Below are 22,870 nucleotides of genomic sequence, written 5' to 3'. Positions count from 1 at the left end.
TTCCGTTAATCTGTTTACTAAAGGAAAAATCCTGAAAAATATCAACGACTTCTACTGTTCGCACCAAAACTAGCTTAAGATAAAATCATTTTCGATTGAAGCATATTTTGTTATAATATAATTTTACCATTAAAATGTAATATCAGTTTTTTTTTGTTTTTTGAATTTTTGTCTAAATTACTTATTTCCAAAAGTCAGAAAATTCCATTACATCAATGTACAAATAAAAAAAATACGAAGGAAATAATTACAAAAAAGAAACGTACATATGTATACGGTAATTATAATTTCCCCATTATAATTTTTCAAAACATAAAGTTGTTAAAATATAAAACTATTTAGTCTTATTGTCCAAGATTAATTATTAAATAAAAAATTTTTTCTGTAAATTCTACTCTTCGGAAAGCAAAGATTTTTCTTATTGTTAAAATTCGTAAATAAAATAAAGATGTTTAATAAGAAAAAGTCGTACATATGCATACGAAATACATAAACTCTTTAAACACATTTTGTTACGATCATCTACCTGACCCAAAAATTATTAATTATGATAAAATATTTTTGTCCAAAAAAATTATTTTGTAAAAAAACAAAAAACCTTAACACGAAAATTTAAACATTTTCACATATTTTTTTTTTCTCAAACGTAATTTTATTTTATAAAACAAAAAATAACTATAAAAGTACCACGAATGTGTAAACTTTGGGTACTATAATTAAAGATCAAATTTTGAATTGCTTAAAAAAAAAGAGAAGCTAATTATAGTAAAATATTGTTGTTCGAAAATAAATTATTTAGTAATAAAAAAAAAACCAAAAAATTAAAATTGTAACATTTTCATTTATGCTTTTTTCTCAAAAGTAATTTTTTCTATTTAGTGTAAAGCAAAAAAATAAGCATAAGAACAACGCGAATAAGCAAATGGAACGCATAATCTTTTTGAGAAGTTAATTAGAATTTTGAATTGTTTAGAAGAAAAAGCTAATTATAACAACTTTTTATTTTTTTTCAAGACATTTATATGGAGTATATGTTATTTAGTTAAAAAAGTTGTAATGTTAAACTCATTTTGTTATCATAAAAATTCCAAAAATATCAACCAAAAATGAAAGACTTTTTCTAATTGAAATTAAAATTGTAATTTTCCAAAAGGCCGAAAAAGGCATTACTTTACTTACAAAAATAGCCTAAGAAATAGTTGTAAGCTTTAGATTTAGCCTAACATACATATGTATTTATTATTTTGTCGGATCAGGGACGCTCCGAACTTAAGAAGGGGAGGAGTTAAGGCATGATACCGAAACCTACGAAAGCAACAGCATTTCGTTGCAAAGTCTCAAATACCCTACCGCTCTTTCTATCACCCCAGTGCTGACATTTAAGCTCAGCCGTTGCAGCCCAACACCAACAAGCATGATGATCACTACCTGCGCTCACCTTAGCAACAGCATGCCTGGCTTCACAAAACAACCCGCTGCATAACAACAAACAGTGATCACTGCTTGCGCTTGGCTTGGCAACAGGATGTTAGGCAGGCAGACCAAAACACAACAATTGTTGTCTGGCCCAACTAACCACCGACTGCATAGCAACACAACATGCGTGAGCCTAGCATGCAGATCAACTGCATGACAACAGCTCGATCAATGCATTGCGCCTGCCCTAGCAGCGTCGCGTTGGGTAGGTTGCCCATAACACAACGGTGCTTGCCTGCTTGAGTGAACCACCGCTTGCATAGCAACACATCGTTGACATGCTTGGTAGGCAGGCCAGCGGTACCACTTGTCATGCGCATGCAACAACACAATGCTAGCGGTAGAGTCCAAGCGACCTTTTTCGCGCAACAACACCTACAGGTGATTTCCACTGATCGCGAGGGTATAAAAGGCGGTATCATTGCCTGTCGAAGTTCAGTTCTTGATACGCGGCAGTTCTTGTTACGTTTCAGAAGTTGCAGAGTCAACTGAAGTAATAAAGTAAACTTAATAAATAAAGTTATGTATTTAATTAAAACAAAGTGTTGTTTTATTTTATAAGCAATATAACTTGCTTAACTTGTATACTAATGAAGTATACAAATGACAAGCGAAAAATAAAAAATATTGCGTCGTTCGCCCTCCCTATCGGAAAAAAGTTGAAGCGCACCTATTAAAAACCCTATACATGTTTTTGCTGAATATTCATTTTGGTTATATTCGATTGTACAAATAAACGCAAATCATTAGAATTGAATTCCTGCTCACGTTGCAATTCACGATCAAACAGATCATGCATGTCACGATTTGGTGCGGTACTCAATTGTACTAATGTTTTATTTGCAATCCGTAGACACATATCTTCAATTATTATCAAAGCTTCGTTGTACATTTCCAAAGTTATCAACAAATCAGGATTTCTTACATGATGACGCATACGAATTAAAATATCTTCTGCAATATTATGTTTATATTTGCTCCATAATTCCAGTGGATTTGATGGCATACATGTTGATAATATAACGGCAAACAGCATTCGTATTTGTTGAGGATGAGCCGAAATAGATGCATCATGAAGTGTTGAATCCCAATGTGCATCATCCTCCAACAAATGCAAAAGTTGGCATGCTTCACGGTATGTTTCACACCAATGACCGTTGACTGTTCTCAATTCTTGAAATGATTTTGGGCCATTCACGTTAACTAATAACAATCTCAAATAAAAACAATCAACATTGTTTGGATGTACTGTATATATTCTGCCAATTGCATCTGTTTCGAAAATGCCAGGATGTTCATGAACTGCTGTTCCTTGTTTACGTCTTTGAAATTTTTTCGAAGTCACATTCCATTAATACTGAGGCACTTCAGAATATAACAAAGTTATCGCAAATGTATCAGTTTCGCATAATTTGAAAAAAGCTGTTAACGTAGTTGCTGGGGGTTGCGCTGCTCTTTCCAACAAATTTGCTACATTAAAATAAACACGTTGGACATTCTCAAGATGCACAGCCAAGTGAACAACCGCATGATGTATTTCGTGCATTGGAAACGACATAATCCTCCAGACAGCTTCATTGCTACTAATATAGCGACCCATTTGATATTGAGTAATTTCATCATTTCTATTATCACCAGCAACACCGAAAATAGCCATATCGCTCCCTTTATTTACATACTTGCAAATATATTTAATGGACTTGACAGAATTACAATATTCCACATTTATATGAGCGTTAAATATTTTCGATAATAATGGACAATACGGAACCACCCAACGATTATCAACTTCAACTTCCTGGTTATGCATTCTAATGATTGCCGTTTTGCCATTATCATTAGGTGATCTACGTCGATACAACGGATATCCGTCATTGCCTGTTATTGTGTCTGAAGTAAATTGCCTTGGGTATCGTTTCGAACACTTTTCATCAATCATACATGGTGAATTCACATTTAGTTCACCGCACCATGTATCATGTTTTTAACGACAACTTGAAATAACTCAGGATCAGCAGTGTGGTTAGGAATTTTAGCTGATATAAGGTTTTCGATTTGATCCGGAGTTATTTTATGTACCAGCCAAATTAGTATATGTGCGTGCGGCAATCACCTTTTTTGCCATTCCATGGAGTACATATGGCAACGCACCTCCCCAAATATATATAATTTCACAATTAAATCCATAAGTACTTTACATTTTTGCCGAAAAACACGCGCAGTAATGTCATGAAGATCTGTTGTCGACTGTCCTGCAAATAAATTGTTTTTGATGTCATCTCACTGCGGATGACATGTAAATGTAATGAACAGATCCGGTCGACCGTATTTTCGTACATAACATATTGCGTCTTGTGCATATTCGTTCATATTCTGTGGGCTACCAATATACGAAGATGGCAATATAGTTAAACGTCCGATGTCATTAATATTAGCATCATTCGCTATCGCATCTTGCAAATGAATATATTGTTCAGATCTTAATTTTGCTTGGTTGAAACGAATAAAATTGAGACGTTCTGTTTCTATTTTGGCATACATATCAACGATGTACTGATGATATAGTTTACGACATCTCAAGTTATAATTTTGTTCTTGTGGACGAACCATCAATCGATAAGAATAAAAATTCATGGCACTAACTTCTTTCTGTATATGTAGACCTGAAAATAAGTGGAAAATGTGACTTAAGAAATTTCTACAAATGATGAAATGTCAACACACTGAAAATATTATTTACCTGTTCGTGGATCAATCATTGGTATATTGATATGGTAGACATCGTCACCTTTCCAATGCAATATTGGGTATTGTAATGCGTCGTAACTACGATGAAGTTCCGAAACACGTTGCAATTGCTAATTTCTACGATAAAGTATAATATCACGCGCTTGAAACTGATCACCACGAATTACAATTGCAACCTCATCAATTGTTGGTGCATTGAATCTCCTTTCATGCTCTCCAAAAGGTGTTCTATCAGCCCTTATTACGATTTTGTGATTATCAGATGTCATACGATTGAGAGCAATTTTGAACAATTGAACTAATGCGTTATGCTGATGGAAAAACCTTTGTAGCTCACAAATAATTTCTCGCCTAGTATTCAAAGCAATTGCACAACGTTGATCCAATTCACGATTTTCATCACCAATAAAATAAATTTGCAAAAATTTATAATCAGCGTCGGGGTATGGCAATAACGAACCAGCTTGATGATAAATTTTGCCCTGAATTTGCAACATGTATGCAATTTTAGGTATATGTTGCATAATAATTTTTAAAACTATAGAATACTTTTATGATTCAGATTGATTGGGATAATCCTGTTTAAGTATTTACCTTAAACGTCGGCATACAATTATCTCTAATAATGTTAGTATGACTCAAAAAGTGCTTCGAATTTTCATAAGACCCAAAAATTAATGAAGACAATGGTTCGGGTGGAGTTTCTAATGGTGGCAATCTCACTTTGCCATTAGCACAACACATGCCGGGCGTTTCACCTGGAAATTTAGCCGCATCACAATGTGGACATATTGCGTCCATTATTCCAATATATCCGTACATACTGTAATTAATCTGACTGTTGTAATTAAAGGCAGCACGCTATTTCGTGCATTACGTTCACGCTGCGATGCATTAGCTTGTGCTCGTTCATCTGGAGTCTGTGATCGCCTTTGTAATGCCGTAGCATTTACATGACGCGTTCGTCGGCCTATATTTCCTCGTGTGGGTCGTGGCATTTTTCTTTCAATTAAAAAAGAATAAATTAAATACAAAAAAAATCCTACATTAATAGTGGTACACCATATGTTTTTCAAATAAGGAAACACATGCATTCGTGTAATTCACTTCAACAGTTCAAAACTTACCGTTGCTTGTTCGGAAATTCGCTTTGCGCTATATTTCTTCTTTTCACAAATTCACACAAACTTCAATAATTATTAAAAAAAAAAACACCATAATAACTAATAATTTTGCACCGCGGTATATTCGGACACTACTGAACGTATGGGGCCAAAGAAAACGCTCCAGCGATGTTTACACTCCAATGTCATATTATCTCCTAATTTGAATTTTCTTAATGCTAAGAGTCAAAGATTTATATACCTATCTATACAAAATATTCATGTATTTCTCTATGCAAAATAAATGCACCGTAATATAGTTGGATGTCTTTTCAAAGTCGATCTGCCTGCTACATACATACCTACATGTTGATATAAATATAATGCAAGTAAGTTTGTAGGTGATGCTTTCCACTTCAATTCAACCGGGCTATTCGGGTCATGTTCTTCGATATCGATGTAACTTAAATATGTTGCTCTCTGGTCAAAATAATGAGACCCGTATTTTTTTGTTCACCCGAAAAAAATTTTTTTCAAGAGTTATCGGCAATTTTGTTTTTCAGCTCAAACTCGATTTTTTTTAATTATATAAGAAAAAAATTTTTTTTAATGCCCATAACTTAGTCAAAAATGAACCGATTTGAATAATTCTGGGTTCAAAATGATCGTACTTAATAACACGAGTGACTTCATGTAGAACCAATTGCAAAAACGTAGTTGGAAATTTTTTATTTAGCAAAAAAGAAAAAAAATTGAAATTTTTTCGAAATTCAGTATTTCAAAAAGTGTATTTTTTTTTTGTTATAACTGTTCGGAGCCGCGGATGATCTGCCCTAATGCACCCGCAAATAAACAGTAGCATGCAAGCACATATGTACATACATACAGATGTGTGCACATACATATTTTTTTTATGTATCACTATGTTGTGCCGGTACATAGAAATTTATGTAATTATCATGTTTTTTATTTCTGTTATTCCTTGGAATCCGTTCTTCGTTGTTCTGCATAAATATGTCACACAGCAAGTAAGTTAGGCAGTCTTGTATATACAAACATTTGAAAATAAAGAGTCGAATAAAAGGGCAAAGGAATCGTTTCTTTCTTCTCACATAACGCTACTAAAAAGGCTTAGCTAGCTTTAACATTGGTGACCCCGACGTGATGATATAACGCGATTTTCCGGTATTTTAAATCCGTTATTAAAAACGTACAGTTGTGCCTGCCGCGCACTGATATAATTTTGACTCTCGTTTGCCAACGTCTAAACCTTCGTCATGCAAGGGGAAGATATAGATCGAACAGCCTTTCTAAGACTGAAAACCAAGGCTATTTTCAACAGATTGGAGCGCTTAATCAAAGAGTTGGACTCAGACAAGCTGCACAGTATGGACGAGTACAGTATTTCGGCAACGCTAGAATCTCTGGTCGAATTGAAATCCATCTTTTCTGTCGCGCATACAAGCTTAGAGGAATTAGATTTTGACTCCATAGCCAGCGATTTGCCGAGCCACTTCGATGCTGCTCTAATCAACCTTAGGGCTAGCTTGCAACGCGAGATAGGTAAACGTAGTACCTCTCAACATTGCTCCACGTTCAGGATGAACTCCAGTGAAGCCCAATCAATCGTCGTGAACGCCAATAGTTCACGTCTACCATTACTAACGCTGCCTAAATTTTGTGGGGCCTACTCTGAGTGGACAAATTTCTATTCGATGTTCACGTCAATTATCGACAAGGACAGCGACCTCACAAACATCGACAAACTACAACATTTGTGTTCCTGTTTGAGTGGCGCTGCCCTCGACACCGTGCGCTCACTGGAAATAAGCAATGATAATTATAAAACTGCTTTAGAACTTTTGCAGAAGCGTTTCGATAACAAACGTCTTATATTTCAGGTACACGTCAGGGATATATTTGGGCTGAGCAAGGTGGATTCAAACGTAGGCATGCTCCGAAAGCTGACAGACAAGGTCACTTCACACATTCGTGCATTACAGTCGCTCGCATCTAACGAGAAAATTGCAGACTGCATCATCGTACAAATGATTCTCCAGAAACTTGACAAAACGGCGCAGGCCAAATGGGAGGAAACCTCTTCGATCAGCGAGCTGCCATCCTGGGATCAATTGACTGCATTCTTGGAAAGGCGCTGCCGAATGCTTGAGAATGTTGAGCATGCTGTTCAAGCACAGACTGGTCAGGCGTTAAGGCATAGCAAAAACGACAGTATTAGTCAAAGGAAAACGTTTGTCGCCTCCAAAGGCTCAAAACGTGTTTGTGTATTTTGTGGATCACCCGAGCATGCAATTTATAGTTGTCAACTTTTCGCAAATTTTGATCCGAACTCGCGCCTGGGGGAAGTTAAGAAGCTTGCACTTTGTCTTAACTGCCTCAAGGCTGGCCATCAAATGCGGGACTGCAAATCCGGATCGTGCCGCACCTGCCAGTCGAAACACCACACGCTCCTGCATTTTAACCGGTCAACTGCTTCGTTAACCGATAGTCAAGCCGATGCTTCATCGGTGGCCACAATTCGATCCAGCGCTATGACTGCATCGATATCTGCTTCGCTTAATGCCCCCGTGTCTCCTTCTGATGCTGTGCTCCTAGCTACTGCCGTCATTCTTGTAAAAAATCGTGCTGGAATCTTCGTGTCCTGTCGCGCTCTTTTGGATTCTGGTTCCCAGTTGCACTTCGTCACAACTCGCTTCGCAAACCAACATCAGCTGATCAAAACAAAAGCTTCTGCTACAGTCTCTGGAATTGGAGATGCCAACTTCCCAGCGGAAGGTTACTCACTCGATCTCGTACTTAAGTCGCGGATTTCAGATTTTTCAACAAGCATCACTGCCCTTGTTGTGAAAACCATCACCGACAATCAGCCTGGCTGCTCCGTGAGCACCAACGAGTGGAATGTTCCGTCGAATATACCACTAGCCGATCCCGGGTTCAACTTACCACAGCGTATTGATCTGGTCATCGGAGCAGGACTGTTCTTCGATCTACTTTGTGTGGGTCAGATACGCTTAGGATCTGGTTTACCACTACTTCAGAAAACTCGTCTCGGATGGGTGCTATCTGGAGGTGGGCAACAAACTCCAAACCTGTCATCATTCGTCGTGAGGCAGAAATCTTCCAGTGGTCTCATTCCCAGCACTCGGCTGGACTATTTAGTACGTCGGTTTTGGGAGATCGAGCACATTTTCGAACCGATCTCTAAGGCCTCCCAAGAAGATCTTGACTGCGAAGCCCACTTCCAGGGAAATTATTTTCGATTGCCATCAAGTGAATACTCTGTTCGTCTGCCCATAAAACGCAGCATGGATGCCCTAGGAGACTCCTATTTACAAGCTCGTCAACGCTTTCAAGGTCTGGAACGAAAATTCGCCCGTAACCCTGATCTAAAGGCAGAATACAGTAAGTTTATTAAGGAATATCTGGACCTCAACCACATGTCGCTGGTTTCCAACGAGGTTGTACAACAATGCAAGTACTTCCTGCCACATCATTGCGTTATTAAGGATGACAGTAGTACAACAAAATTGAGGGTGGTTTTTGATGGATCTCCAACCACTACCTCAGGTTTTTCGTTAAATGACCTACTCATGGCAGGCCCAACTATTCAACCGAAGCTTTTTCATATTCTCATTAAATTTCGTACTTTTCCTATAGCACTTACTGCAGACATCTGTAAGATGTATAGGTGTGTTCGCGTCACTCCACCGGACAACATGCTCCAATGTATTTTGTGGCGAGAATCTCCACAAGAAGACTTTCGCATCTATAAGGTCGACACGGTGACGTATGGAACTAAGCCTGCAGCGTTTCTAGCCATCTGAGCCATGCACCAACTCGCAGCAGACGAATCCGCGACTTATCCCATTGGAGCAGAAGCGGTACTCCGATTCAATGGCAGAAGTACTCAACATTAAACTGCAAACAACTAGCCTTCTTACCCGAGGAAGCTTCAAGTTACGCAAATGGTGCTCTAATAGTCCTGAGATCCTTCGTGATATTCCTGACGTAGACAAGGAAAAGTTTCTTAAGTTTGACGATGGCAGTGACATCACCAAAGCACTGGGGCTTGTCTGGGACCCGCACAAGGACAAATTGCTATTTTTATTTGTACCACAAAGAGAATTCGGAAAAAACTCCAAACGCTCTGCTTTGTCTACACTAGCTCGGCCACGCATGCGCTCACCACAACCAAAACTTCCCGAAATTCGACAAAGGGTTTTGCTTTCTGCAAATAATCATATAGACATTTCCCTTTCATTCAAATACATTAACTCATTCGGAACAATGCAGCGAATTTTTGGGTATGTCAGCAAATTTATTAACATCAAAAAATCGCCAAGGTCATCGCAACTTAAGGCTGAAGACATTCATCAGGGAACTCAACTTCTTATTCGCATAGTACAAAGAGCGCAATTGTGGCCGGAGTACACTGTATTGCAAGCCAATAAATGCGTCCCTAATTCGAGCAGCATTGCCTCGTTATCGCCATTCCTTGATGACTTCGGAATTATTAGAGTCGGTGGACGATTAAAAAAATCGATGCTTAGCTTTTCATCGCGCCATCCATGCATTCTACCGAAGGATCATCCACTGACGTACGCAATAATCACGTATTTTCATCGTAAGCATCACCATGCAGGTCCTCAAGCTTTACTCGCCTTTATTCGTATGCAGTTTTGGCCAATAGGTGGCAGGAAAACAACAGCTCGCGTTCTACAAAAATGCATTATCTGCCTCAAATCAAGACCGAGACTCGTCGAGCACATAATGGCTGATCTGCCCAAGGAACGCATTCAGGCTTCGCGGCCCTTCATAGTCACCGGTGTGGATTACTGCGGCCCGTTTTATTACAAGCCTGAAGTGCGCAACAAATCGCCACAAAAATGTTATGTTAGCGTGTTCATATGCTTCGCTACAAAAGCTGTTTGGATGGAGTTGGTAAGAGACCTTTGAACGGGTGCATTTATTGACGCATTAAAAAGATTCATAGCCACGCGTGGAATACCAAGATGTATCTGGTCTGACAATGCAACGAATTTTGTAGGCGCTGAGAACGAGCTTAAGGAACTACGAGACTTAGTTCTCAGTGAAAAACACCGCAGCAAACTTCACAACTTTTGCCTCAGTAATGGTTTCGATTGGCGCTTCATTCCCCCTCGCTCCCCGCACTTTGGCGGTTTGTGGGAAGCAGCCATAAAGACAGCCAAGCAACACTTCTGTCGTTCCGCTAGCTCATCAATTCTTGGGTTTGATGAATTGCGTACATTGGTATGTGAAATCTCAGCTGTGATTAATTCGCGTCCTCTTACCCCTCTTTCAGAAAATCCAGAGGATTTGGATGTCCTAACACCAGGGCATTTTTTGATTGGTGGTCCTCTGACAGCTCTTCCTGAACCGGATCTCACGGCGCTAAATTACTCGCGACTTGATCGATGGCAACGTGTAACATATATACAACAAGTATTTTGGAGGCGGTGGACTCAAGAGTATCTAACTCTTCTCCAGCAACGCCCAAAATGGCTTACGCCTCAAGCCAATATTCAAGTCAATGATGTCGTGTGCATAAAGGAAGAAAATTCACCGCCCTTGAAGTGGCCTCTAGCACGAGTAATTGAAGTTATCCCTGGAGCAGATGGTGTCGTACGAGTGGCACTTTTGCGAACATCTAGTGGCATAAAGCGTCGAGCCGTAAACAAACTGTGTGTTCTCCCGGTAAAGGATTCTGTTGAAAGCCGTGACCTTTCAACGGGGGGGGAGGATGTTCGGAGCCCCGGATGATCTGCCCTAATGCACCTGCAAATAAACATTAGCATACAAGCACATATGTACGTACATGCAGATGTGTGCACATACATATTTTTCTTATGTATCACTATGTTGTGCCGGTACATAGAAATTTATGTAATTATCATGTTTTTTATTTCTGTTATTCCTTGGAATCCGTTCTTCGTTGTTATGCATAAATATGTCACATAGCAAGTAAGTTAGGCAGTCTTGTACAAACATTTGAGAATAAATAGTCGAATAAAAAAAAGCAAAGGAATCGTTTTTCTTTTAACATAACGCTACTAAAAAGGCTTAGCTAGCTCTAACACCACTTTTCCTAGAAGATAATATTATTAATCCCATTCTAATTAGTGATATGAATGCGCGAATCGGGGAACAACAACAACAAATCCAGGACTTGGGAGGGGCTGCACATGGTTCAAAATAAGAAAGGATAAGATAGAGAATGGTAGAGGTAAGATTTTGCTTGATTTTTGTAATGTTTAATTGTTTTAAATGGTAGAACAAAGGGGGATCTCGAAGGAAATTTCACTTTCATCAGTCAAGTGGGAGAATCGACAACAGATTACTGTATAGTCAACAAATATGTGTTACAACGCTCAATTTTGGACTTTGAAGTTGAATTTAAAAGCTGGTCGGACCATTTACCAATTAAATTGAAATTGGGTGGGAGAGCCAGCAAAAGGCTTGTATATGGTAAATATATTAATATTCAAGATCTCCAGGAATAGAACAGTCGTCAATAAGGAACCAACGAAAATCAAGAATGAGTGGTTTAGCAAAGAATGTGAAGGAGCAAGAATCTTGTCATTTCAAAGTTTAAGTGACCTTAGAGAAAGCTATTATGAAACAAATAAATGGTTGTACCTAAAATCAAAGAAATATTTTAAAGAAGTATGTAAAAGGAATAGAGAAGAATGATATAAAAGGCTTATAGAAAATATCAGCAACATTAAAGGTAGCGCTAGCTGGTGAAAATTTTTTAAGAATATAAAGGGTGAAGCCTTCTGAAATAAGCTCCGCCATATCAACGGTTTGAGGTTTATATCGAAAATCTGCGTAGCCCTACTTCTAATGACAAGAAAATTGTTTGCGCACATAACTTCCGCGCTAAAGATTTGCTTGAGGCAGTTTTTTCACCAGACGAAGTCAGATTTGTGCTAAACAAAGTTATATTAAAAAAAGTTCCAGGGATTGATAGAATTCTTTACGAATTTTTAAAAAATGCTCCCGATAATTTCATTACGGCTCTGGCAAGTGCTTACACAAATATTTACGAAAAATGCAAAGTAGACGAGGATTTAAGGACCAGCGTGGTTTTTCCTATATTCGAAAAAATATATCCTGCCCTAATAGAAAATTAAAGAGGAATTTCATTCATGAACTGCATTGCTAAAGTTATTATGGGCATAATTAACGAAAGAATAACCTCTTGGAGTGAAAGAAACAGTATTTTAAACGAGTATCAAGCCAGCTTCAGAAAGTATTACTCCACAGTCGACAATACTCGTATATTCAATTTAGCCGCTATTTTCTATTTAAAATTCGAAGAAAAGAAGAAAGTTTACGCGTATTTTGTCGACTTTAAAGCGGCTTTTGATAGAGTATCGAGAAACGCCTTGATGTATAAGCTGCACCACATTGGTCTTGCAACGAAACTAGTGAAGTTCACAGACAATATATACAGCGATACAAAGACAGTTGTATGGAATGGCTCAGAAATTTCCGATATATTCAAAACAAACTCAGGAGTCAAACAGGGATGCTAATTGTCGCCAATACTATTTGTTCTTTACATAAACGACTTACATGAAAGCTTAGAAGGAGGATTACACATAGAAGGGAAAAATATTAGACTTCTAATGTATGCGAATGATATCATTTTGTTAGCGGATCACCCAGGCAAACTACAAGAGATGGTTAATAACCTTGAAAGCTACTGCAATCTGTGGAACCTGGAAGCAAATCGCTCAAAGTCTAAAATAATGGTGTTCAGATGTTGAAAACAAAATAGCTGTAGCAAAAAATGGTATTAGTGCTTCGTGGACTTGTCTTTTAAAAATGAAAGAAATTTCAATTGAAGCTAAATGGAAACTTTTTCTTGCAGTTTGTCGTTCAATACAATCATACGCAGCACAGGTGTGGGGTTTTGGGTGGTTTGAAGAAGTTGAGATATTGCAAAAGTATTTTGTAAAGCGAATTCTGAAGTTACCATTACATATGTCTACATACATACATACTTTTTTTGGAAACCGGCATGCAAGAAAATTATTTGTTCACTTTAGGACTGTTCCTTAAGTATGCACAGAATTTTTTTTATGTACTCAGAAAACCGGCTGTCACATTATCTATCCAAAATTGTTATAAAGAAAGAAGTCTTCTGGATTAGAGATTTAAAGAACTTGTTTAGTAAAAACCTTGTCATTTGGCGAATAGAAAACATACCTGTACAATCAGAAAGCTGTATAGAAGATGCAAAATTGCTTTTAACAAACTCAACCAGGCAAGGATGAATGTGTACATACAAAAAGCCTAAAGTACTAGTAGGAAATATAAGGAATTAGATTGGTCAAAAGGTCTGTTTTTTTTTTTAATATGTTATAGAATCAAGCATGTGGATAATGAGGGCGAGAAGTGGCATGGTAACTTTAAATAACCACAGATTTGACACAGAAAATAAAACTTGCTCAATGTGTAATTTAGGCGAGCTTGAAAACTCAGCACACATTAAGAGAATATAGAAAAGTCTTTTTGGAAAATTTACCTTAAATGATTCACAGCTGATTGTGATTCGTAAAGGCGAAAATGATCATTGGAATAAACTTTTGCGTTTCATTAAATATGCCTCTACATACACAGATTACTTAATAAAAGAGTTTAACTGGTTTTAAAAACGGTAAACGGAATAATTGTTTTACACGAAAATAAATTTACAGACGGCTCATGCCATTGCCGTTAAATTATTGTAAATCTTTTTTTTCTTAATATTACAATAAGTAAATTTCAAATTCGGTATATTTTATAATAAAATAAATACTACTACTACTACTACTACCACATCTATTTTAGGATTCATGGGCTAAAGCACTAAGATTTTCTGCTAGGCGTTTGCAGATCATGAGAGCCTTCGTTGCCTTGTTAAAGGTTGTGTTAGCATGCCTCTTCTAGCACACCATCGGGTCAGGCTTAAAGCTCGTTGCAGTATTTCGCAAAGTGTTCTCGAACCTACTTCCCGCTATAATTACAATGTCATCCGCATTTTCCTGACGGCGGATTCCGTTGTTTGTCAGCAAGTGAAGCAGGTCGTCTACAAGGCTACACAGGAAGGGGGATAAGACACACCCCGTGGACACCCCTTACTTTTTTGTAGCTAGATATTACTGCCCGCTGTTGCGGTTTCGGCTATCCTTGTCTGTAGCAGGGACTTTATTCATCTGCAGATGGGTCCTTGGACGTTTATCTTTTGTAGTGTCTGACATCAACTAATTGAGAGGCATTGTCGAAAGCTCCTTCGATATCGAGGAAGGCGCAGAGAACTCTTTCTTCACAGTCTAAGGCACTAGTGATATCCGTACATAGCCTTCCTGCCCTGTACGCATGTGGGTTTTGATGGATAGGTGTTATACGCAGAGTGTTTGATCTGATTTCCTTATCAATAATATTCTCCATTGCTTTTAGTACAAAGGAGGTGAGACTGATTGGTCTGAAGGACTAAGCCAGTAAGTAGTTATTTTCCCCTACTTTTGGTATGAAAACCATTTGTGCCCTTCTAAACACTTTTGGTACGTATGTCAGCGCAAAACTGTCTCGCATTATTCTAACTAGGAGTGGCGTAATTAGTAGTACTACTGTGTGGATTCCATCAGCTCCCGGGGTCTTATACGGGTTGAAGGAGCTAACGGATTGCTGGGTAAACATTTGTGTAGCATGCTTGTGTATGTGTCATCTATCTTTTAAATACCTAGTTTGGTATCCACTCTCTCCTTTGCCATAGCTTTGTGGGGCCTAGCAGCAACGGGGTTGAGGTGATTTCCTCGCAGAACTTTCTAGAGCTGCTCCTCTTTGCTTTCCCAATTTTCTTACTATATGTATTGTAGTTAGAAGGGTTGCGTATTCGTCCCACCATCCGGTGCGTTTGGCTTTATTAAATTGCCTTCGCACCGAATTCTGAAGCGCTTAAAGTTCCTTCGACCACCATGACGTGTTGGTTTTGTTTTCTGGTTTGGTATCAGGACAGCTACATTCAAACGCAGTAGTAATGGAGTTGTTAAGACTTTCTACCTTTTCTTCTAGCATCATTCAGTTTATAGTACCTAGCCGCTTACTCATGCGGGGTAAATTTATTCCAAGCAGATTCCTAAAATTGTCCCAGTCTGTGTTCCGGGGGGTTCTTCTTGGACTTCCTTGAGAGACTTTTGTTCCTAGTACAAACTGAATGATCCTGTGGTCAGTTAAGCAATGCTCGGAAGAAACTTTCCAACCAGACACCAAGTTTTCAGCCAGTTTGTTACTTAGGGGTCCATCAATGCCTTCCTGTCTATTCCTTGTTATTACTTTACTGGATTTTGTTGGTCGAGTAACTTGTCTGGATTCCTCAACAGGAGGGAGCTTCGGCCTTCAGGCCGCCGTTCTGAGTCCTTAGCATCCCTACTGCATATTCCGTAGACTTGTCTGCGCTCCTCGGCTTGACGTGTTATGTGTTAAGAGCCTTTTTTAAATATTATAAAATTGTGAAACCTGAAAGAATCTAAATTTCTACATGTTTTTTTTTAAACAGCATCTAGTCTCCTCTTTCGGAAGACCCTTTCCGTATGTATGCACATATTTGTGTTTAAATATGTCTTCTAAGTGCGAGACAGAATGGCGCAGTCGCAGCGAATGGTGATTGTTTTATATGCTGTGTGTCAAGTGCGCACAGAAGGACTTGTTATCTACTTGTATGTTTCGCACAACACAAATTTTGAATTGTGCCCCTCAGAAAGCACTGTGCGACGCAGCCATGTAAGTGTCGTGCCGGTCTGATAGAAAAATAGCACGATTCGCTAAAAATGCTCGAACTCGATGTTATAAGCAAAATGTTTGTACTGCGATTGCTCACGTTGGACAACAAGCAGGTGCGGCTGTTAATTTCGAAGCAGTGTTTGGAGTAATTTAAGCGAGATCCGAAGGGTTGTTACCGAGTTGAGTCGAGTTGGAACACCAGAAGCTAAGCAACAATCAAAACAATGGATTTCTCCCGGTAAATCTACCCCAGGGGGAAGGGGGAGACAGACCCATCGACCGGAAAGGTCATGGCGACGATTTTTTGGGATGCGAACGATAGATTTTTTAGAAAATGGAAGAACGATCACTGGACAATACTTATTGGACCGCTTCCACAAAAAATTGAAGGAGACACGGCCGCATTTGGCGAAAAAGAAGGTGCTGTTTCATCAAAATATCACACCAGCACATTCATCTGGAATTGCCTCTGCCAAACTGCATGAATCGCGTTATGATTTGCTGCCGCACCCGCCATAACCTTAACCGTAGTATTAACCATAACGATATTTATGTCATCAATTATTGGTGTCATAGCCATAAGCAGCATTTATTACAATTTACTTGTAAGTTTCGAAGTGTATAAACTAAAAGAAGAGAACATGATGGACAGTGACGAGGAAATTTCATTAATAAAATGACATTATATGCCACAATGCAGCAAATCACAATGGTTATGTTACGGCAAAAAACCAAAAATTCAATTGGTCACTACGGTTATGGTTATGACTAGGGAATTATGGCATGTCACCTCTTATCGATTACAGTGTTCCTCATATGTTCATTCGATCAGGAAATTTATGGTTTTATGGTTATAGCACCCGTTCTTTGGACTTAAGCGAAGCCAAATCGACGCCGCACATGCTGCCCGTTTTAATTTGCCCGTTAAAAAAAAAATGTATGATTGTGACTCCCTCTTGTTACTCCCTCAATAGTACAATGAATTCTCATTATGTACATATGTAACAAATGGGCTGAAAAGTCCGGGCCTAACACATAGATAATACTAGTTTTATTGCATTTACCTCTTTTTCATTTGGTACTAACGATAGATGGCCAACTGCATTACAAATAGCAGTTATCAGTAAAATTTTACCGATAATGAAATTTGCTTTGCATTGTCAACAAACTTTTTCTGATTGCTGAAAAAATTGCAGTATAAATAGCTTTTTACTGACTACGGCATAAAAACTTCAGTAAAAATATTTTTTACTGATTACTGCAAAATTTGATTTTCATTATCAGTGAAATATTTACTCCTTACTGAAAATTGTTACTTAATACCCAACCACTAGATTCAATTAATTACACTGTGCGACAGTGATATTATATATACTTTTATGGAGACCTAGTACAACTCGTAGGTATAGTAAAACTAAGAAAAATTGTATAAGAGAAATTTCTAATACACCCCCAAAATCTCATTTAATGGCCATAAAACCGTTTTTCAGTAGATTGATGTCAAGAATCACTCCTAACATCACCAATTTCCATCCGATTTCGAATTTGTTTTTTAGTTCGAATGAACAAAAACAAACCTTTTTGACAGTGTGTTGACAATTTTTCTGAAATGACAACTGACGAGACTGTAGACGGAAGTATTTGGAATTTTTTTATTTTTTCTCTTTTTTTCTCTTTTTTTTCAATTTTGACATAATTTTTACGATATTATCCGTTATTGAGAATTTTTTTTAGTACACTACTGTTATAGAAAATTTAATTTTGTGTCGAATGAGCTATATTGGACTGTAATTGAATTAAAATTAATAGAGTTGTGTGAGTTTTAAGATTTTTTTTTTTTACTAATTTGGTATGTAGGTATTACTTACGCTAAATGGGAATAAGGGCGCGTAATAATATTTATTGAAGTATTGTGCAGTGCAGCACTGTACGGTGTGGTACGGTGCGGTACGGTGCAGTACACAACGGAACTGATTCCAAACTTAAAAATGCATTGGAAACGGCCCTTTGGAGTTTAGTATGGTACGGTACATTTGTCATTCTCTTCATCAGTTTTGAATACTTCTCTGTAAGAAATTCGATCATCATCATTTATCTGAAGTCGTCATCAACTAAATTCCATTGTTTAAATCGAGAAGCGAGCGTTTCAGATTGTCTTCCCGATAGAAGTAAATCTCGAGAAATATCCTGAAAATCTGAATTTGATACAATGTGTCGTTCTGAAGACTTAGAACCAGACGGAAAGTACTCTTCATCATCAGGTTTATTGTTATCAGTTTGATAATCATCAGCAATGAGTTGAACTTCCTTCAGTTCATGACCTGCAGTTGAGTCAATCATATCATCCAAGACTACGGGGTTCTTAACAGTTGCAACATCAGCATACTTTATGTGCTTTCGAGTTTTATGATGATAACCGTTTACGTCCATTTTACAAAAATAACAATCATCTGGTTTATGATAAGGCTGATGATGCCACATCATCGGAGAATATAAAGAAATTCGACTTTTCTGGAAACGTTTTGATTTATATCTTTTGAATTTAAATGAACACTCAGTACAAGCAACTTCCGGTTCATACCAGCGATCCGAAGTATTATATGTAAGCTTAAAGAAATCGTTGTAGCCATCAACCAGAGCTTTATTACTCTGTAACTTCAAACAATGCTTTTGATCCACAAACCACATATGAAACAAAACTTATTGCGTTTACCGCACATTTCTTTCTCACAAATTGAAGCAAAACAATAAAACTTTGACGTTTTAATAAGGTGAAATTATAATAACAAACTTCTTTTGTTAATCTATGTACAGTGTGAACTTTAGTACACTTGGGAGCTTTTTCATATTTCTATTGAAAACAAAAAATGTGTGATAATATGTCAGATATTTTCGTAAGTTCTAACCAGTTCTGTTATATGCAGTACAGTGTACTCTTATGTATACATGTATACTCCAATAAATATTACGTATCTATAATAACGCATCAAAACACGTCCTTATTCCCATTTAGCGTAAGTTATACCTACATACGAAATTATTAAAAAAAAAAAATAAAATCTTAAAACTCACACAACTCTATTAATTTTAATTCAATTACAGTAGAATACAGCTCATTCGACGCAAAATTAAATTTTCTATAACAGTAGTGTACTAAAAAAAATCCTCAATATCGGATAATATCGTAAAAATTATGTCAAAGTTGAAAAAATAAAAAAATTCCAAATACTTCCGTCTACAGTCTCGTCAGTTGTCATTTCAGAAAAATTGTCAACACTCTGTCAAAAAAGTTTGTTTTTGTTCATTCGAACTAAAAACCCGAATTCGAATTTTGTCACACAGTGTTATTTAAGAATATGCGAATATATCTTTGAAACAAATATTGTATGTGGTCTTGCCGTTTTTTCTTTTCCTTTTTGCGGTACCGTTTCGTAGGTACGTCTTGCACATCGTTGCCGCAAAGAACGCAACGGACCCATTGTGATAGGCATATAAGATTGAAACATTTATTATGTAAATTGTATGTTATGATAGAGTCACAGGTGATTAAAAAGTTGAATGATGTGGTGTATCGTGAACAGCAATGCAAAGCTGGAGAAGAGAGGTCAAAATGGTTCATCTGGAGACATTGGCTCCATTTGGATCGAAGAATCGGGATAATCAGACTTAAGTGGAGGGCAGAGAAACGAGAAGCTTTAAGAACCGACTAGCAATTAATATTTTAGATACCTTGACACAACATGGCGAGAGAGTACTCGCCAGAAGATATAAGCTGCCAAATCTAGAAATTACGATATTTATTAGGGGTATTCAGTCTTAAGTTAACAACGTAAACGAATAGTAATAAAGCAATTAAAGTGTGTTGGTATTAGTTTGTGACTTTTATTTGACAATCCAGTCATCGAACTCGGAGGAATTATTGTGAGATAACTGCTTATAACCCGTACTTGGTATGCCGGCGTTTTTTTTTTCTCTTATAGAGCCTTCATAACATTGGGCCAGTATGCTGAAAGTATCTTCCACCTGTCACCCTCAATGGTCTTGCTTGTATTGCTTGTCCCCTTCCTGACGGCATCCATGGTTGAACGACATTTCCGGAAGCCAAACTGATGTTCGGATAGTTCAGCCGGCATTTTTTCCGGATATTGCTCCAGGCGCGTGTAGATTAATTTCTCCAGGATTTTACCCATAGTATCTATCATGCAGAGTGGCCGATATGGACTTGGGTCACCCGCTGGTTTATTTGCTTTCTGAAGTAAGACTAGTCATTGCTTCTTCCATACTTTCGGAAATATGCCTTCATTTATACACTTGGTGAAGAGTTCTGCAAACAGCTTTGCGTTGCGCCTCATAGCAATCTTCAGCGATTTGTTCGGAACGCCATCAGGTCCTGATGCCTTAGCATTGCCGAAACTTTCCGTTGCCAAAATCACCTCTGCCTCATTGATAGTTACACTACTTTCTGCTGCGAGGAACTGGGTCGGTCTTGGTTGTATGTCTTGCTTTGGAAAGAGTGTCTGTAAAACATAAAGAATGCGGTAAGCTCGTTCTTGTCCTCATTCCTTTAACCTTGGCCATAACGAGTTTGTAGCCATCACCCCATGGGTTTTCGACCACATTCTGGCATAGTTCTTTAAGCCTGGCTGCCTTTCTGCTTTTAATGTCTTTCTTTAATGCTTCCGCTTCTTTTTATAGTTCTCGCGGAGTCTGTAGTGTTCTGCCAACCAATAACTCCTTTGGGAAAGGCGCCACATTTTTTTGATCTCCTCGTTTCACCAGTTTACAGGATTTCTGGGAGCGCTCTGTCTTTTCCTGCACATGACGGCATCGCAGGCTCTGCTAACATGTTTTATTAGCAGCTCCGCCTGTAGTTCCACATCGTTGCTGGTAGTGGGGTTCTCCTCTAGCATGATTTGAAAGAGTTCTTCGTCAAGCTTTTCCACGCTCCAGCCCTTACTCTATATTTTCTGAACGGCTTCCTTTCCATGCGTAAAGTCCACCATAATAGCAAGGTGTTCACTGCCTGTGTACAAACGACACACTTTAAAGCTTGCTGATCGTACTAGGGCTCTGCAGGCGAAAGTGATCTCGATTATTGGTGCACGATCATTCACTTTGTTTCCTGGTGTTTTTTCCTCCAGTGTTTAGCAGAACCGCATCGAGGCATCACCCCTTTTATTGATGTATCTGCTGCCCCATTCGAATGCACATGCATTAAAGTCCCCCGCAATCACGGTTGGCAGGGTACCACGAGCGTTTTACACAAGTTCATGCAGTAGGTTCTCAAACTCTGCTTGCATCAACTTCGGTGGCGCGTAGCAACTATAGAAATAGATGCCACATATTTTTGCTCGGGTACAATAATCACTGTTGGTGAGCGGTTTGTCCCGCAGGGTACTTTTTCCACAGGTCCATATTGCAGCTTTGCTTCTCCTGTCCGAGACTCACGTTCCGACGTTTATTTTTTTATGCTGGTCGTTAACTAGCACCACATCCACCTTATTTTCTATACCCTTTCCTTTAGCAGATCTTGCGCAGCCCTGCAATGGCTTATATTGATCTGCTTAATATTCATTTTTTCGGCTTAACGTACGCCACTTGATACAGAGGACATTTTTTGCTTCCAATCTGGTGACCTGTATCCTGTCCTCCGTTTCTTTTACACGCTCCGCCGAAGCGCTTTTTTCGCATACTTGCATTTATGAGACAGTTCTCGCTTCTGTCGTCTTCGTCTGAACACGCCCTCGCCAGGTTTCCATGCTCTAGGCATCTATAGCATCTGCTCAAGTCAGGCTGTTCTCTTATTCGGCATACCACCCAGCCGATTTTGATGTTTTGCTTTTCAAGCAGTCGCCTTGCAGGGCATCATCTTCAGAATGGCACTGTTCGTAATGTTTTTAGCATCTGCTCCGCTCTTCTTTGCCTCTCTTGCCAGCGCTTGCTGCAACTTTGTGCTCTTCCTCGTGGATGACTTTGCTTGCTTTAAGTGGCGTATTTTTATTCGGCTGTTGGCCCTCTCGTGGTCTTTTTGGCGTTCCTTCCGCCATTAGACCTCCAAGAACGTGACGGTTGGCTTCTTGCTTTTCACTTCTTCCTGAGCTCTCAAGTGAAGCTTATGGTAGTTATCGTTTCGAGGAGTTCCTTTGTGCAGCTGTTGATCGACCGTTGCAGGTGACGCATTGCTTCTGTCAATTTCCCAATCGTCTCACCAAGAAGCGTTTAGGTAGCACTACCCGATTGTGCTGCTTTCCCATTGTTTTCTTGCAACGCAGGTGGCGACGATTTTGCTCTCTCAGGCATTTCTACACTGAGCGTCTTCGTAGGACTCCGTCCCAGCTTTGGTGCGCGCTTAAAATGATCAGCCCCCATGATTATACGGCCTTTGGGGGTCTTGTTCTTCTTGGTTAGGTCCACTAACCCGATCCACTTGCCCCTGGTGTCTTTCTGGTAGCCTCTTCCAGGCATTCAATACCGCTGCCCATAATGGCTCCATATATAATATGTTGCTGCTTCTTGTTTCCGAAATAAACAGAAACAGGTATACATTTGGGGGCAGTACCACTACCCCTGTTCCCTGAGGCCTGCTCTTTGTTTTACCGGTCCCGGAAAGCGCGGACGGACCAGTGCTGTCCCGGGGCAACGCATACTACTATCTCTGCATCCAAAACTTACTCCCTGACTAGGGCCCGAAGGGGCTGGTCACTGACACACCTCGTGGCTAACATCTCGGC

At 38.8% G+C, this 22,870-nt stretch overlaps 1 protein-coding gene across 1 annotated transcript; it reads left to right on the top strand.

The window, feature by feature from the left end:
• Positions 1-6,604: 6,604 nt before the first annotated feature.
• Positions 6,605-9,172, top strand: LOC129250122 (uncharacterized). The gene has a single exon (XM_054889768.1). The coding sequence runs from the start codon at positions 6,605-6,607 to the stop codon at positions 9,170-9,172; it is 2,568 nt and encodes an 855-aa protein (XP_054745743.1).
• Positions 9,173-22,870: the final 13,698 nt, after the last annotated feature.

The sequence above is a fragment of the Anastrepha obliqua genome, chromosome 6, assembly GCF_027943255.1.
Source record: "Anastrepha obliqua isolate idAnaObli1 chromosome 6, idAnaObli1_1.0, whole genome shotgun sequence".
Classification (NCBI taxonomy): Eukaryota; Metazoa; Arthropoda; class Insecta; order Diptera; family Tephritidae; genus Anastrepha; species Anastrepha obliqua.
This window is presented reverse-complemented; position numbering and strand designations above follow the sequence as displayed.

Coding starts and splice junctions, on each gene's coding strand:
- LOC129250122 (XM_054889768.1), top strand. CDS start 6,605: ATGCAAGGGGAAGATATAGATCGAACAGCCTTTCTAAGACTGAAAACC.